Raw genomic sequence first — 16,122 nt, forward strand, 5'->3', positions numbered from 1 at the left:
ACCCCCACCCCCCCACCCCTGCTCATCTGAAGGTGGAGGCCGGTCCTGTCCTGGAAAGAGGGTCTTGAGACAGTGAGGCCCTGAACTCCCGGGCCTAAAGCCGCTATGACCTGTTGTCTTCCTCATGGGCAGTGTTATGACGTGGGGGCCGTGGCTGGGAGCGTTTTAGTGTCTCTGCCTCAGTGGACTTGGGGACCCAGATGCTGAGTGGGAAAGGCCAATAACTTAGGAACCCGTAAGTCCGCTTGTGACAAAAAACCCAAAGACCAGTGTTTTTGATGACATCAAGGTTTATTTTTTCTCACACATTTAAGTGAAGAGGCGAGCAACTAGGGCTGGCGTCACCCAGCTCTGCTAGGTCCTCAGAAAACCAATCTCCACCTTCTGGGCTCCACCATCCTGAGGAGGTGGCTCCCCAAACCATGCTGAGTGAGTATCAGAGTGAGGAGGCCAGAGAAACAAGCAGGGGCCCCAAACTTGGCCAACTGAGGCTTGGTGCGGAGTGAAGGCAAACAAAGGCTTTGAAGACTTTCCGGAGGCCGCGCCCACTACCCTTGCTTGTAGCCCATTGGCCAGAGCTGGGTCACATGAGCACACTAGGCAGCCAGGTGCCCCAGGGATGTTTTCTTTTAGCCACTGAGCTAGTGAGCTTGTCACTAAGAAGGTAAGGATGGTAAGGGAGAGGGGGCATGGGGACCTGACAGAAGGCACTTTGGGGTTGGGAGCTGAGACAGATCAGGAGGCCAGAAGGGCCTGGTGTTTGGCCCTGAGAGGCCCTAAACACATTTTATATCACTTGTGGCCGTGCTGTAATCTCTTGTCATCTGCAAGGCCAAGTTTCGTTAGACTCTGGCTGAGCCTTGCTCTGGGGACTTGCAGGAGGAATGAACACAGTTTTATGTTAAACATCCCAGACTGGAAAGATTGGCTGCAGCCAGAGGGTAGCTGCAGGTGCTGGGGGGTGGGGGTGGGGAGGCTGTAGGAACAGCAAGGAACCAGAACCTGATCCATGTTCTGGGAATCTTCCGAGGCAGCTGGGAAGTAAGCAGGTGGCCGAGGAAAGCCAGACCTTCTTGAGAGACAGCAGGGAAGTCCAACTCCCAAGGCCCAGAAAGAGACCCATGGGCACCTCGGAAGTACAGGGCTAAGCTAATGGACCCCTTTCTTCCGAGCTTCCTTTCACAATTCCCAGGCTGTCCCTGGTCCCCTTGGCCGTCCCCTTACTGATGCTCGGGAGGGAAAGAGGAAGATGAAAGGGGAGGATGGTGGGTTGTGGGTCTTTGCCATTCCGCCTCCATCAGCCTGTGCCCACCTTGGAATCTGGCCACCAGGGGGCGCCGGAAGGCCGCGGCCCCAGCTTCAGACACGGGCCTGAGGCTGAGGGTCCAGCGGGCCTGATAGAAATTCCCCTCAGATACCGGTTTATAAATAGAATCATCGGTGTCCAGCCCTGTTCCGCGCTCTGCTAGTCCCTTCCCTGGGACTTCTCAGCAAATCCTTGTCTACCATGTGCTTTTAAATTTGAGGACAGCCAAAGAAAAGTGCCACTATACTTTGGATTTTTTTTTTTTTAGGGAAAGGAGGAAGACAACCTCCCAAGTTTGGGGAACATCGGAGGTCACTGCAGGGCCAGACCTGGCCACGTAGCGAGACAGCGCTGCTGGCCACACCTGCCCGTTATTCACAGAGGGGCCTGGGGAAGAGACGGGCCTTAAGAGTGAAACCGTTTCTTTAAGGCTTTTCTTTTCACCTCCACACTTGCTGGGTAAAAAAGAGCAGAAAGAACACAGGCCCTGGAGGCAGCAGTGAGCAGATTCTTTACTGTCAGATTATACGCCATCAACCACCCACCATGGTGACCAACGTCCCCGCCCGGGGCCCTCCTTCATAGGGGCAGTTAATACAAACAAAAATAGTTCTCTACAAAAGGAAGTGTACGGCCCTCCCAACCCTCCGTCCTGACTCCTTGCCCCCAGACAGTGAGCTCCTTGGTCCCCAGACCTCTGGAAAGGCCTAGGGTCTGGTGGGTTGCAAAGGAAAACCAAGAATAGAAAAGAGAATCGTCAGCGACTAGAGTTGTAGGCAACTGGACTTTGGGTCCGCTGGCTGGTGGAGAGCCAGGCACAGGCGTTGGGGGTGTCTGCAACAGTCGTGTGTGTGGCAGGAGGCAGAATCTGAGGGTGTGGGGTGAGCAGCGTTTCTCCCCACCCTCTGTCTCACTGCCAGCAAAAAAAAAAAAAAAAAAAAAGGAAAGGGGCGGTGGGTAATATAAAAGAAAAACTAAGACCAAAATCGCAGGCCGCTGGGGCCAGGACCCCACAGCATCCCCCGCTGCCGTGCAGGGGCGGGGGCAGGTGCCACTGGGGTAGGGGGGACGGGGCGGGAGGACTCTGCTGAGTAGCACCTGGGAGCAGCTCAGGCCGCACCCTTCTCACCGCCAGGCCTCGGACGCCGGCCCCCGGGGGCCCCCTGGCTCTCCGGGCGAGGGGCGCAGGGCGCGACAGGGCGCGCGGACTGGCCCCCACCCTGCCCGGGGTGCCCTCCGCAGGGCTCAGCAGTCCAGGCGGGCAGCCAGCCCCAGCAGCAGCAGGCAGCCGAGCAGGGTGGCGGGGCGTGGGGCAGCCCCCGGCGCGCGGTCGCAGTCCAGGCCGCCCTCGTCGTCGGCGGGGTCGCAGCGGGGCTGCTCGCAGCGCGCGCCGGTGTAGCCACGCGGGCAGGCGCAGCGCTGGTTCTGCACGCAGGTGCCCCCGTTCTGGCACAGGAGCTGGTCGTCGTCGCACACGTTGGCTGCGGGGCGGAGGGGCGGTTAAGGCGGGCGGCGGTCTGGTCCACCCCGAACCCACTAGCACCACCACTGGCGCTGGAGCTTCTGCGACTGGGATGTGCCGGTCCAAGTACCTGGAGCGCCCTTCCACCCTCTTCCGGTGGCTAACATCGGGTCTCCGCCAGCCCGTGACTTCTTGGGACAGCCTCCCTTCCTCCCCGAAAGCCCCCGCCTCCTGCCAACTCCCAACTCCCAGCTCCTCTTTCGCTTCCAACTCCCTTCCCGGTACCTACTCCACAAACAGTCGCTTCAAGCCCCGTCCATCACCCAGACCCCGCCTTTGACATCAGGCCCCGCCCACCAACTGACCCCGCTCTGCAGCGTCAGGCCCCACCCACCTACTGGCCCGGCAGCGTCAGGCCCCACCCACCTACAGGCCCCCGCAGCATCAGGTCCCGCCCACCCAAGGGCCCCGCCCGGCAGCATCAGGCCCCGCCCACCCACTGGCCCCGCCCGGCAGCATCAGGCCCCACCCCAGGCCCCACAGCCCCGGATCCTCCCGGCGCGCACTCACGGTAGCAGCCCTGGCGCCAGTAGTGCGTGGGGAGGCAGTCGTCGCACTTGGGCCCCGCCGCACCCTCGCGGCACTCGCAGAAGCCGGTCTCGTTGCACCGGTCATGCACGGAGCCGATCTGGTTGCAGTTACACTCTGGACCGACAGTCGCACGGCGAGTGATCAGGGTGACTTGTGGGCGCTGTCCGCACGGACCCATCCCGCCAGACCCCGCCACCCTCCCCGTCGGATCTCCGCATCCGCGGCTGGACGGTGGGGTGAGGGCTGCCTGGGGTGTCCAGATCGCGAGAGAAGACGGCATTTCCTCCCATCCAGACAGCCCCTTCCCCTCTTTCTGGCCCTGGCGCTGTGGCCTGGGCCAGCCCTTTCCGCTCTCTGGGCCCGTCTCCCCGCTTCTGTAACTGGGGCGGGCGCTGATCCACCCCAGCTTCAAAGAGCGGTGACTGACAGGTGGGCGGGGCCTCATCGGGGCCACCTGACATCTGACCTGCGGGCTGTGTTGTGTGTGGGGACAGGAAGGTGTAGCGGGCATCCACAGCTCTCCTCCAGGGCCTCCAGCCTCACCCTACCCCTTCCCAGTCGGTTTCCTGGGGCCTCTGCCCCTTGGGGGAGGCAAACGCCTCCACTCTGGGTGTCCTTGCTGGGCCGGGGGTGGAGGCAGCAGGCAAAGAAAAAGGAGGTCCTGGGGGGTGGGGAGGACCGCCTCTAATCGGATCTAGAGGCCCCTCCCTGTCACCCCGCGGCTGGCCAGTGTGACGGGGCTGTACAGTTCCCTTGGGATCACTTGAGAATTGATGAAATTATCTGAAGGCCGCTGCCATAATTCAGACTGACAGCTGCAGCTTTGCACAGCCAGGGCCAGCCTGCTGGGCGGGGCATGGACAGGGGGTTCCCAAGGGCGCTGGGCATCCCAGGGCTGAGAACTGGCCTCTACAGGAGACAGCGTTCCAGTCTAGTGGGTGCTGGTTGCAGGCCATGGGGCCCACCTTTGGGGCTGGCCTGCCCCTGGCTGGGCCCAGGGCCCCTTGTAGATTTATTTCCTTCTTTACCACAAAAGCCAGGCCTGGCGCAGAGGGTAAGGAAAGCAGACCATTTGCTCACTGCGGGGTGGAGGGCTTATAAAGCACAAGAGAAAATTCATTTGAAGAAAAGCATCAGTCCCCCCAGAAGGATTGAACAACCCTTGATCTGATTCATCTCCCACTTTACAAACAGGCCCAGAGAGGGGAAGAGAATTGCTGAAAGGCACACAGCTTGGCTTGGGAAGATCTCCCTGGAGGAGGAAATGGCAACCCACTCCAATATTCTCGCCTGGGAAATCCCATGGACAGAGGAGCCTGGTGGGCTACAGTCAATGGGGTCGCAAGAGTCGAGCACGATTTAGCGACTACACCACCACCACCACCACACAGCCAGGCAAGCCCTAGACCCTGTCTTTGGCTCAAACGCGTGGTTCTGAAACTCCAGTGCCTGCGGGGAGAACCACATGGGGAGCTTATCAATAGAGCAGATTCTGGAGGCTTCTGTCCTTAGAAACACCCAGCCGGAGTGGGCCCTGGAGTTGGAATTTTTCCAGATCAACCCTGAATATTTATTGGAAGGACTGATGCTGAAGCTGGAGCTCCAATACTTTGGCCACCTGATGTGAAGAACTGATTTACTGGAAAAGACCCTGACGCTGGGAAAGACTGAGGACAGGAGGAGAAGGGGGTGACAGAGGATGAGATGGTTGGATGGCATTGCCAACTCAATGGACGTGAGTTTGAGCAAACCCCAGGGGTTAGTGAAGGACAGAGAAGCCTGGTGTGCTGCAGTCCATGGGGTTGCAAAGAGTCAGACACGACTGAGCGACTGAACAACAATGACCACCACCAGCCTCCCCACGGGGTTCCAATGCAGGGGTCTCCAGACTCCCATCTAACGCCTCTCTGGCACCCTGCGCCCCATGCCCCCCACATGCCAGCGAGGGCTCACCGATGCACACGTTCTCGTCGTCCAGCTCTGCAGAGCCGTTTCGGTAGTAGCCCAGACGGCAGTGCTGGCAATGCTGGCCCCGCGTGTTGTGCTTGCAGCTGACGCAGGTCACCACATTCAGGAAGTCAATGTAGCTGCAGCGGTTGGAGTGGCCGTAGCACTCGCAGTCTGGGCCGGCCGAGCATGAGAAACACCAAGGGTCAGAGAGCAAACGGAGACGGTGCCTTCCTGCGACCCCTCCCCCATGCAGTCAGGGAAACTGAGGCAGGGGCGGCAGGTACCTGGCACAGGAAGGTGCCCCAGGCCTCCAACACTCCTGTGCCATTTGGGGAGGGATGGTCCTGCTAGCTTTGAACCAGAATGAGAACCAGCGTGGGCCCGGCCCACAAATTCCCACCTGGCCCCGAGGGCAGGGCACCAGGGGGCACCCGCTGAAGCCCTGGCTGGGTACCGGGGTGAAGCGCTCTCTGGAGGGATGCTGGGGTGATTAGAAATGATCCATGCAGGGAGGATGGGTCATGCCATCGGGTGGTGAGCTCAGGGAGGGCGGTGCCTGGGTACATTGCGCTCACCACAGTATCCCAGTGATTCAGTGAAGGGCAGATGCATGCATGTACGCCAGAGGTGGGAAGGACCAGGAACTTCCTCCCCGTGCTGCTTTGGAAGATGGTTCGAGGAAACCCCCACCTGCAGGACCCTTTCTTATTAGCCTGGGCTGTTCTGCAGATGTGCTTGGCAGCAGAGCGCCTGCTCTTGCAGGACCCCGATAGCAAGTGCTGCCTTAAGCTTTGTGCCCTGAGATTCTCGCCTTGACCTCCAAGGCCAGCCCTGGCCCAGCTTCTGACTCTCACTGGAGGCACCTGTGACCCCCAAAGGGGAGGCCCCCAGGGATTGGAGATGACTCCCTTGACGTCATCAAGGGAGGTGGAGTTTGGTGAGGAGGGTCACCTTCCCTGCCACAGATGGGGGCCGTCCCTTGGTGTCCCCTCCTAAGAGGTTCAGCATTCCCTTGAACAAGGAAGGATGCCCTCTGTGAGACACCATCTGTGTATCCCTAGAGGAGCCACACTTCCCTTTGTGATGGGAGAAGGGAGGACTGACCAGGTGTCAGGGTCAAGGACGTGGGAGACCTTGAAGAAAAGAGCCTCTGAGCTATGCCCGGGAGGAGCTGGGTGGCTTTCCCGCCCCATGGCCTCCTGTCCCCGTCACCTTGTCCCTCCAGGGACAGTGAGAAGGTGAGACATCCTCCAGGTGTCCCAAGGAGTACTGTCGGTGACCCCGTGTCCCCGATCTTGCTTCCACCAAGATGAGCCGCTGGGACACACCTCCCAGGGGAGCCAGGACAGGCTATTTCTGGCAGCTGCTCTGCCTGCCCTGTGCCTGCCCACTGTGCTTCTGACTCATGCCTGCCCCCAGCTCCCTCGGGGAGGGAGCACCAGAGGGGAGACAGGCTCCACTTCACCTTGACCCAGCTACTCTGGGAGGGTTTTCTGAGCTGGGCATCACTGGTCCTCGTCCGGCACTTTTTCTGGGAAGTAAGGGAAGAAATGCTGGAGGAGGACTAATCCACCGCACGGCCTCCCTCTTACCTTCGAATTCTTCAACAGGCATCACCTGAGGAGATTTGGGCCTGAGCTGGAAAAGTTTGGAGGCCTTGGCGGGGGCGGGGGCAACAGGGGCGGTGCCCGCAGCTTGGAGAGATGAGAAACAAGCCCTTTCATCAGCCGTGGTCCAGCTGCCCAGGGCGGGCTGTCTTTGCCCAGATAAAGCCCAGTAGAGGCTCCCAAGGTGCCCTGGGTGAGCTCTGGAGCAGCTTTGTCACCTGCTCAGATTTGAGATGACACAGCACAGCCAGCAGCACGCAGAACCCGGCGTGCCCTTGGTTCCCCCCCTCGGAGACCATCTACCATCAGTTCAGCTGGATGAATCCTCCCACATTATTCTCTGACATCTCTCATGCTATGCTAAAGACTGCTGAAGCTGGACGGTTTGAGTGGTTGAAAAACACCACGTTGGACACCCTGAACTATTGCTCCTCTCCAGGCTTCTGTGAGGGTCAAGTCCAGAGTGTGAAGCTGGATGCAAGATTTGGGCATCTTCCTTCCTTTCCCAGGGGTTCAGTGGTGAAGAACTGCCTGCCAATCTAGGAGAAGCAAGAGATGCAGGTTCGATTCCTGGGTCGGGAAGATCCCCTGGAGGAGGAAATGGCAACCCACTCCAGTATTTTTGCCTGGAGAATCCCATGGACAGAGGAGCCTGGCGGGCTACAGTCCATGAAGTCGCTCAGACATGACTGAGCGACTCAGCATTTCCTTTCTGAAGCAAGCTCCCTGCTCCAGGCATAGTGAGTGAGTCCTTTGCCTTCCACTGGCAGGAGCCATCTAGCCAGGAGCACAGACTGCCCAGAACCCCAGCCCTTTATTTGTGGGGGAGCATGCCACGGTCCCCTCGGCTTCTACCTGGGAGGCGGCGGTGCCCCAGTCGGTCCAGGGCCAGGATGTGATTGCTCCAGCTGGCTCCCCATCGCCGGGGAGGACGCCCGCTGACTCGGAGGTCTCCGCTGACCCTCCCCAGTTGTGATTCTGCCTCCGGAACCACTCACCAGCAGGGGGCGCTCAAAGCCCTGCTCACCATTCACAGCCGGTGAGAGGGGAACTGGAGGTGCGGGTGGGGTTGCCGCCCGAGCCTGGCATCAGGTCTTACCGACCAGGGAACGGTGAGCTGGGACCAGGGACAGTGTCCCATCTTGGCGACTCAGGCAGACCCTGTGTGCTTCTTGGGTGTGTCCACTATAAGTGCAGATGAGTCCTCGAGCCCACACGAGTTTCTTCCCAACGCAATGGGAGAATGAGGCTCTGGGCTTGGTCTCAGCGTGATCCCCCGAGGCCTCCCCAGGTCTCGCTTGGTGAAGCCACCGCTCCCTGGCATCCCACCGCCAAGCTTTTGCCGCAGCTGGTCCTGCCACCCAGAAGGCTACCCTCCCCCTTCCCCTAGAAGCGACTTCATGGACTGTAGCCCCACCAGGCTCCTCTGTCCATGGGGTTCTCCAGGCAAGAATACTGGAATGGGTTGCCATGCCCTCCTCCAGGGGATCTTCCCGACCCAGGAGCCAAGCCCCTGCAGGAAACCCTCTCTGACTCTTGAGTCGCAGGGCATTACTGTTCTCAGGACAGGGTCTCCACAGGGCTTGGGAGCTCTCGGGGGTTAAGGTGAGGGTTAGAGTGCAGGACTGAAAGGGGTCGGGTGTGGTGAGGCCACGCTGGCTAAGTAGGTGGGGTTGGGGGTGCGGAGTAGAGTTCCAAGGCCCCTCCCTCTGCCCTCAGGGGGCCCCCTGCCACCCGGGGTTCCCGCCACGTGGCCCTGATCCCTCCTCCTCTGCAGAGTCTCAGGAGCACCCTCCCCCCCATACCTTCTGCACTGGAGGACACTCGGGGCCAAGGGGCGCTCGCCCAGAGCGGGGCAGCGGTGGATGGCCTGCTCCACTCTTGGGGGAGAAAAGAGGAGAAACCAAGTCACGCGAGGGGCTGGGGCTGTCCCAGGGACCTCCTGAGGCATCACCCCCTGCAGGCCCCTTACAGAAGCAGCACTCTAAGAAGCAGCTCTGTCTACACCAGCCAAGTGGAACTGGGTTCAAATCTATAGGAGAGGCAGCATCTATGCTAAGGCAGCCTGTTGAAGGGCGCAGGGATGCCGGATGGAACAGGGACCCCTGCCTGAGAATCTGCATACTTTGGACAGCCCTTTCTTCAGAGGGACTCCTCATTCTTGGAGCTCCCTCCCTGCGTGGCCTCTGTTCTGAATGAAGGCTGGAGTTAGACAGAGTCCGGAATTGGGGCCCAGACCTCTCTGCACTGAGGTCTCTGGCCGATGGCTGTAAAGGGAGTGTGTGTGTTCTGGCCAAGACACCAAACATGCCCAGAGGGTCCTTGAAGGCTTCCAGTCCAACCCCGATCCGGCCACCAGAGCATCCTCCCTGAGCCCTAGATTGGGCCCATCTTCACCAGGGACCCCAATATGAGTTAGCCCCCAAGTGCCACACTGCCTGTCTCCAGGACTATCTGGACCCACAGTAGGCGATGTGGGCAGGGCTGGCAAGACGAGAAATGGGAGAATCACTCTGCCGAATTTCAAAGGACAAACCCAGAGGGTCAAGGGGAGAAATCGGGTATTTTCCGCTTCTTAAAGGGATTATGCATGATGCCAGTTGGTGGAGAAAGAGAAAGAAAATCTACCAGCTAAAAAGTGCGGGGGATGTTCCAGCCGGGAGCCGGGAGCCTCTGGATGTGAAATTGACATTTATGGGATGTTCAATGAGAAGAGGCCTCGGGACTCAAATTGGCAAGGGCTTAATTAGGGCTGCGATAAACCCGCCCTGAAGGCATGGTGCTTTGCAGTCTCGCTCCCGCCACCCCCCGCAGCCACGCTGGGGACAGGGTTAGTGGTCTTGAACAGCCTCTCTGCTGGCAGCCCTCACCCTCAGGACAGCTTGACATGGGCAGCAGGGAGAGACACGTGGGCCAGCGGTCCACAGGCCCAGCTGGACTCGGGCCAAAGAGCCCGAAGCACCTGTTGGGAGGCACCTGGAGAGGATCAGGACCTTTCTGGTGGCCTGGGGGTGGGAAAGACTGGACTTTCCAGGGATGCGCTCAGGTGTTCCGGAAGAGCCTTCTCAGAGTGACTCGTGTTGCTTGCCAAGGCCAGATGGATGCCCGTCTGTTCCTTCAAAACTGGGGAGTCGTGCAAACTTGGCCTTAAAGGCAGCACCACCTCACAGCTCCCCAAGGTCTCAGGACGGTGGCTTTGGGCAGCTGAGTGGGCAGGAAGCATCAGAAGTCAGTGAGCCCCAAGGTCAGGACCTGTCTTATTTCCTTGAGCAACTACTCTTTCTTTTTAAAACAGCTTTATTGAAGGATTATTTACATACTGTAAAAACCCAGCTGCTGCTTCCTAAGCCTTAACCTGGGGAGACTAGGAAAATCTCAGTCCCCATTTCTCGGGGCTGTGAACCAGGAATCCACCACAAGCTCCTGGCCCAGGAGGCACCCGGTCTCCACCTCCCACAGTGAATGTGTTATCAGTGGTGGGGGGTTGGGGAGCATCATGGGGACCCAGGCATGGGCTTCAGGTGCTAAAGAGGACTGATGACCCCTAAGACCTGGGCCGCTAGGGACTGGGCTCCCAGCCTGGCCCTGGGCTCAAGAGGCAAAGAGGACCCTGACCATTCTGGATGTCTGATAGTCCAGCCTGGAGGGAGGGGTGCCTCCTTCTTACCATCAGAGTCCTGGGGACCCTCACAATTCATACCTTCCCTCACCCAGGCTCACAGCCCCGACTCTGACACTCTCCTTAATTCCCAGCTTTGCAGTTGGCACCCCATGTCCCCCATCAGAAGCAGCTCCAAAAATGGAGGCCAGGTTCCTCGACGTGTGTGTGTGTGTGTGTGCGTGCGCGTGTGTCTGTCTGGCCTCCCACCCAGATAGATCACCGCCTGCAGGCAGACATGGCACCCACCACGACTATTTCGGTCCGGTCTGCCCATCACAGACTCAACAACAAAAAAGTGCGGAGTCTCAGGAGGCTGGCCCAACTTACGTCTGGAGCCCGGACTCCCAGTGACCCGTGTCCTCCGCCCAGAGAGATTCCTGGGCCAGGAGGCCAGCCTGAAATCCTCGGATCTCCCAGCGGGCCCCTTCCCCCACCCCACCCAGGCAAATGCCTCCCATGGAGAAAGGAGGGGGACAGAAAGAAAAGACATGTGGTGTCAGCCTCTGGTCCCGTGGAGGAGCTGGGCGCGGGCACTTTCCTGCAGCTAGGAGAGGGCTGAGCCCCATCCCCCACAATAAGCTGAGGCCAGAGAGTCAGGGACCCCTTCCCGCTGACAGAGGGGTTTCTGGGTCCGTGAGCATCAGAGAAAGGAAGGGTCATGGCACTGCCCCAAGAGTAAGGAGACCCCCACCTTGCCAGCTCCTCACTGCAGAGGGGGTGGGACAGGGTGGGGGCGCACAGTCGGGGCACCCCGCCCCAGATGGTGGAACCAGGGACCTTGGCCACATCTCCCTGTCACCCTTGGGGGAGGACGAGTCAAGTCCTGGCACTCCCGGAAGGCAGGATCTGGCAGGACTCCCCCGGGGAGACCAGAGGGCCACCCCAGCAGCCCAAGCCTGCCACACACCCCTGGCTTGGCCCTGCCCCCGCACTCTGCGCCCCCAAAGGCCCAGCAGTCCACAGTCTAAAAGCCCAGCTCAGAGGTTGTACAGCTCAAGGCGGCAATCTCCTCTGCCCTGCTGATCTGAGGAGTCTGTTTGCTCAGCTAACCCTGCCCTGTCCATCTCCTAGGGGTCAGCCGCTGGGGGCAGGGGCAGGGCCGGGGGCTGGCATGGCTGTGGGGGCGGGGCCTGAGCTGGCTCCCTGGGCTCTTTGGGCGACACTGAGCAGTGCCTAGGGAGGGGGGTCCAGGGGCTTGCCACAAGCCCTGGGCGCCCTGGCTGGACCCCAGCGACAGGAAGTCCGGACTGCCTGGAGGTCTCCAGGCATCACGCTCCCGCGACTCTGGGTCCAGCATCCTCTGCTCTAAAAGCCAAGCCCCTGCCCTCCCCAGAGCTGATACCCCCACATCGCAGAGAGGGGCAGGGACTTGGGGCAAGGAGTGGGGAAGGGCAGGGCAGCTGGGCACCCACCTGTGGGCTGTAGGGTGCTGGGAGCCCTGGGGGCCCAGGCACTGGATGTTGGGGGGGTAGGAATAGCGGGGTCCCTCCTAATGGCCGCAGTGGCCACAGGGGCTTTGGGGACGGGCTCTTTCCGGGACCTGCTGATGCCTGGTGAGAGATGAGAAAAGCAAGAAAGGGTGCAGGTGGGGGTCAGTGGCGGGGTACCAGTGCAGACAAACAGCTTACTATCCCGCCGAGGGGCCCAGCGTCACCTCCGAATCCAGCTTCCTCTGGCCCCTCTCTGCCCATTGGCATCCCACAGGGGTTGAGTTTGGCCCAAAAGAGCCATAGCAGGGGGTGGGGTGGCACCCCTGGAAGCCTGAGATTTGGGGTCTGCTGCTGGCTGGCTGTTTGACTCTGGCAAGTTCTCTCCTGCTGAATCTGAGAGCAGATGGCAATACCCACCTGGGGGTGCTGGCTGCAAGGACAGAACGCGATAGTACGAGGATCCTGCTTAGCTGATGCCCGGCACTGTGCATGTTTGATGATGACGTAACGATAGTCGGTTGGTCACCCCCTCCCACCCTCCCTCACCTTCCCTGTTGAATTCCTGGGATGCCCAGACCCTCCTTCAGACAGTCTGGCTGCTCGGGGCCTGAGCTGAGCTGGACACATGGGGGTCTGGGTCACCTCCCCTAGCCTCCCTGCAGCCGAGATCCTGGTTCATCTCACCCAGACTCCCCACGGGTGAGCAGCTGCCATGGTGATAGCTGTGGGCTGTGCAGAGGGAGGCCAAACCCTGTGATCAGACTGGGGTGGCTTCTGCCACCAGTCAAGGAAGGTGACCCCCATTCTTGGCTGGTAGGAGTGGAAGAAGTGGGGGGTTCCCAGCGGGAGTGGGACAAGGGGATCTTTCCAAAGCAGCACCAGTCAAGAAGCTGGAGGGAAGGGCTTGTGAGACAGGAAGGAGGGAAGGAGGGGAAAGAAGCAAATGGATCAGAGGAGGGGGTGGACCTGGGGAGGGGAGGACAGGAAAGTCCCGTCTTTCCTCTCCTGTTTTTTCCAGGACGTGCAGAGAGGCTCGTGCACTGACGGCCCCAGGCACCTTCCCCAGACGGGTGGCCCTGGCGTGTACTTACTGCCGACGGCGGAGCCTGCGGCGGCACCTGCGGAAAGAGGGGGGTCACAGAAGAGTAAGGAGGGGGTGGCAAGGCTGGGGACAGGAAACCAAGGGGGCTGGGGCACCTCACCATGCAGGGACTGGGTCGGATTCTCCACTTACACCCTCACTGGTGCCTGAGAGGGAAGGGCTGCTCTGAGCCCATTGTGCAGATGGGGAAACTGAGTCTTGGAGCTGTGACTTACCCCATCAGGGGACCTGCTGATAAGCCTCTGCTGGGGGCCTCACATGCACCCTTCTCATTTGACTTTAGACTCTCAGGTCCTCCAGTGCAAGGCAAGGAGGCCGGAGGTCATCCTCTGGCGGGTAATGGGGTGTCGGAGAACATGAGGGTCCTAGGCACAGGGACAGACTGGTTTACTGGAGGCTCTGATGGAAGCTGCCACAGGGGGAAGCCGCTGTGCCTGTGCCCATCTGGGAAACACAGGGATGCCTGTGGGGTAGACGGGAAGGTGATCACAGCGGCTGTCACGTGCTGAGGGCTTTCTGCATGTGGGCCCATGCTGAGTGCCGCCCCACCCTGGCCATTCAGTGCTCAGGGCTTCCTGGTGGCTCAGATGGTAAAGAATCTGCCTGCAATCCAGGAGATTCGATCCCTGGAAGATCCCCTGGAGAAGGGAATGGCAACCCACTCCAGGATTCTTGCCTGGGAAAATCCCGTGGACAGAGGAGCCTAGTGGGGTAGCAAAAAGTCGGACACAACTGAGCGACTAATACTTTCACTTTACAATTTGGGTTTCCCTGTAAAGAATCCATCCTGCAATGGAGGAGACCTAAGTTCAATTCCTGGGCCGGGAAGATCCCCTGGAGAAGGAAATGGCTACCCCCTCCAGGATTCATTTGCCTGGAGAATTCCATGGACAGAGGAGCCTGGCGGGCTACAGTTCACAACAGCCCTAGGGCAGGCTTCTGGGGTCCTGGTTCTACAAACGAGCAAAGGCTCAGAGGGAGAGACAGCTTGTCCAAGGCCTCACAGTTCTGAGTGGCAGAGGCCTGACTCTGACCCTGACCTGGCCCTTTCTGTCTGTGTGCGTCTGTGCTCTGGGGCTGCGGGCGCCCGAGGCCCCGGTCTGACCTGGGTGGGAGTCGTCAGTCTCAGGAGGAAGGAGCCGGGGCCACAGCGTCCCCTCCAGGCAGTCCTGACAAAAGATGGGGCGTGAGGAGCCCCAGGGTGGTTGCTGGGGTGTGGGCCTCTCTTGGTGACTCTGGGGGCGGGACAGTGAGGGGTGCCTGGGGGGATGCGCCAGGGGCCCCACAGGATGACCTGCAGGTAATGGTATCGGTCTGTGGGTGTCACGGATCCTTCTAGGAGGAGAATGGGGCCCAGAGAGGGGTTCAGTGGGAGGCAGCAGAACAGTTGAAGGGAGGTGAGCCTTTGAGTCAGAGGGAGGTGACAGCAACTCAAGAACTGGTTCTGGCAACAGAGATGGGTTGACGTCCTCCGGGTGGGGCAGGGCTGTAGCCCAGAGCACTGACTGTGCCTTTGAAGGCCCGCGGGGGGGCTGCAACTCCAGCAAGTCACCCTTCAAAGGCCTCGAGAGTGTCCCTGGCGCACACACGACATACTGTCACAGCCTCATCGTGAGGCTTCCAGCTTTGATCAGCCTCAAGTTACATAAAGCTTTCACCACTCGGTTGCGGGGAGCCGATGGACGGGCTCCAAAGAGTGTGCCCAGGAGGGGCGCGGGCCGAGTGGTCCCAGCAGCCCAGCCTGGCTTGGGAACTGGCTCCAGTGCTGGTGCTTAACTTGCTGCCAAACTAAGAGGGCCCTGAGGGTCGCTGGGCCTCAGTTTGCTCATCTGGAGAGTGGGACCATAATGAAAACACCATCTGAGAGGTTATCAGAGGTGGGAGGAGCTGTATATAAAGTGCCTGTGTAGCCTCCTCGACAAAGCACTGGCCGAGTGTCAGCAAGTCACTTGGTAGGGTTGGGGGACTGGCTGAGGAGAGCCCACCATGGACGAGCTTGGACCCTTATCCACAGCAGCTGGGGGCTCCCTGGGACTCAATTTCAAGGAGACACCCAGGGACTGTGCTGGGGGCTGATGACGGGGACCCCTGAAGTGTGTTCATGGTGCAGGTGTGTGAGGGCACACGCTGAGGATGGACTCTGGCACTCGAAGACTGAGCCAAGAGAGGAGGGGACTGTGTAGAGGGCATGGCCAGGGCCTCGGAGGATCCCTCTGTAAAACGGGACCAGGAGACCCACTTCCAGGGGCCACCCGGAGGTTCAAGGGGGGACCCCGTAGCATTTGGTGCCATGCAGTGCCTGTAAATGTCCTGTAAACACTGAGACATTTACGAGGAATGGTCAGCCTGGAGGGAGGGATCCCCACCCACTCCTCCCTGACACCCTGTGGGCCTTCTCTCCTGCCTGGGGGTCACGAAGGGGAAGGTCAGTGAGAAGGATGCTGAGTCAGCTCATCTTAGGTTGCCAGCAGGATGCAGGCATGCTAGAGGGTCTTGATGACAAGGCCTGGCACTTGGGAGTTTGGTTAAAAAGGGCGTGCCCCTGTGTTCACATGTGTGTGCACATATGTCAGGGCATGCATGCATGTTTGTATGCATACCTTTTTGCATGTGTTCACAAATGTGTGTCAGTGGTTTGTGTGCACACCTTTGGGTATCTGTGCAAGAGCTCACAAATGTATGTGTGCACGCACGTGTGCATGTTTGTGTGTGTTCATATGTGTGCGCGCATGTGCGCATGTTTGTGTGTGCACACCCGTGTGTGTGCATGCACGCAGATCTATGTGCACACCTGTGTGTGTGTGCATGTGAGTCTGCATGCATGTGTGCATGTTCATGTGTGCACATCTTTGTGCGAGTGTGGGCATGTGTTCACACACGTGTCTATGCATGCATGTTTGTGTGCACACCTTTGTGCAAGTGTGTGTGCATGCGTGTTTGGGATGAGATCCGCAGCTCCTGAGGCTGCAGGTTGGGGGAGCCCATGGCCTTGCTGGTCTGAGGTGGGGAGGGG

General features: G+C 59.7%; 1 protein-coding gene across 10 annotated transcripts in view; it reads right to left on the minus strand.

The window, feature by feature from the left end:
* Window positions 1-272: 272 nt before the first annotated feature.
* Window positions 273-16,122, minus strand: part of NTNG2 (netrin G2) — a 72,834-nt gene continuing 56,984 nt past the window's right edge. Inside the window, exons 4-10 of one of the 10 annotated variants that reach the window (XM_086324422.1) lie at window positions 13,099-13,125; window positions 11,990-12,127; window positions 8,722-8,796; window positions 6,902-7,003; window positions 5,313-5,480; window positions 3,339-3,473; window positions 273-2,787 (exon numbers count right to left, since the gene is read on the minus strand). In XM_086324422.1, coding sequence (XP_086180548.1) covers window positions 2,552-2,787; window positions 3,339-3,473; window positions 5,313-5,480; window positions 6,902-7,003; window positions 8,722-8,796; window positions 11,990-12,127; window positions 13,099-13,125 — 881 coding nt within the window. In that variant the 3' untranslated portion in view covers window positions 273-2,551. Of the gene's footprint in view, window positions 2,788-3,338; window positions 3,474-4,446; window positions 4,809-5,312; window positions 5,481-5,794; window positions 7,004-8,392; window positions 8,797-9,878; window positions 10,121-11,989; window positions 12,128-13,098; window positions 13,126-16,122 lie in introns of those variants that run through there. The other 9 variants (XM_086324423.1, XM_086324428.1, XM_086324427.1 and 6 more) reach the window with 9 other exon arrangements.

This window comes from Bos grunniens, chromosome 11, assembly GCF_055505025.1.
Source record: "Bos grunniens cultivar Pamir isolate PY7600 chromosome 11, Bosgru_T2T1.0, whole genome shotgun sequence".
In the NCBI taxonomy this organism is placed as follows: domain Eukaryota; kingdom Metazoa; phylum Chordata; class Mammalia; order Artiodactyla; family Bovidae; genus Bos; species Bos grunniens.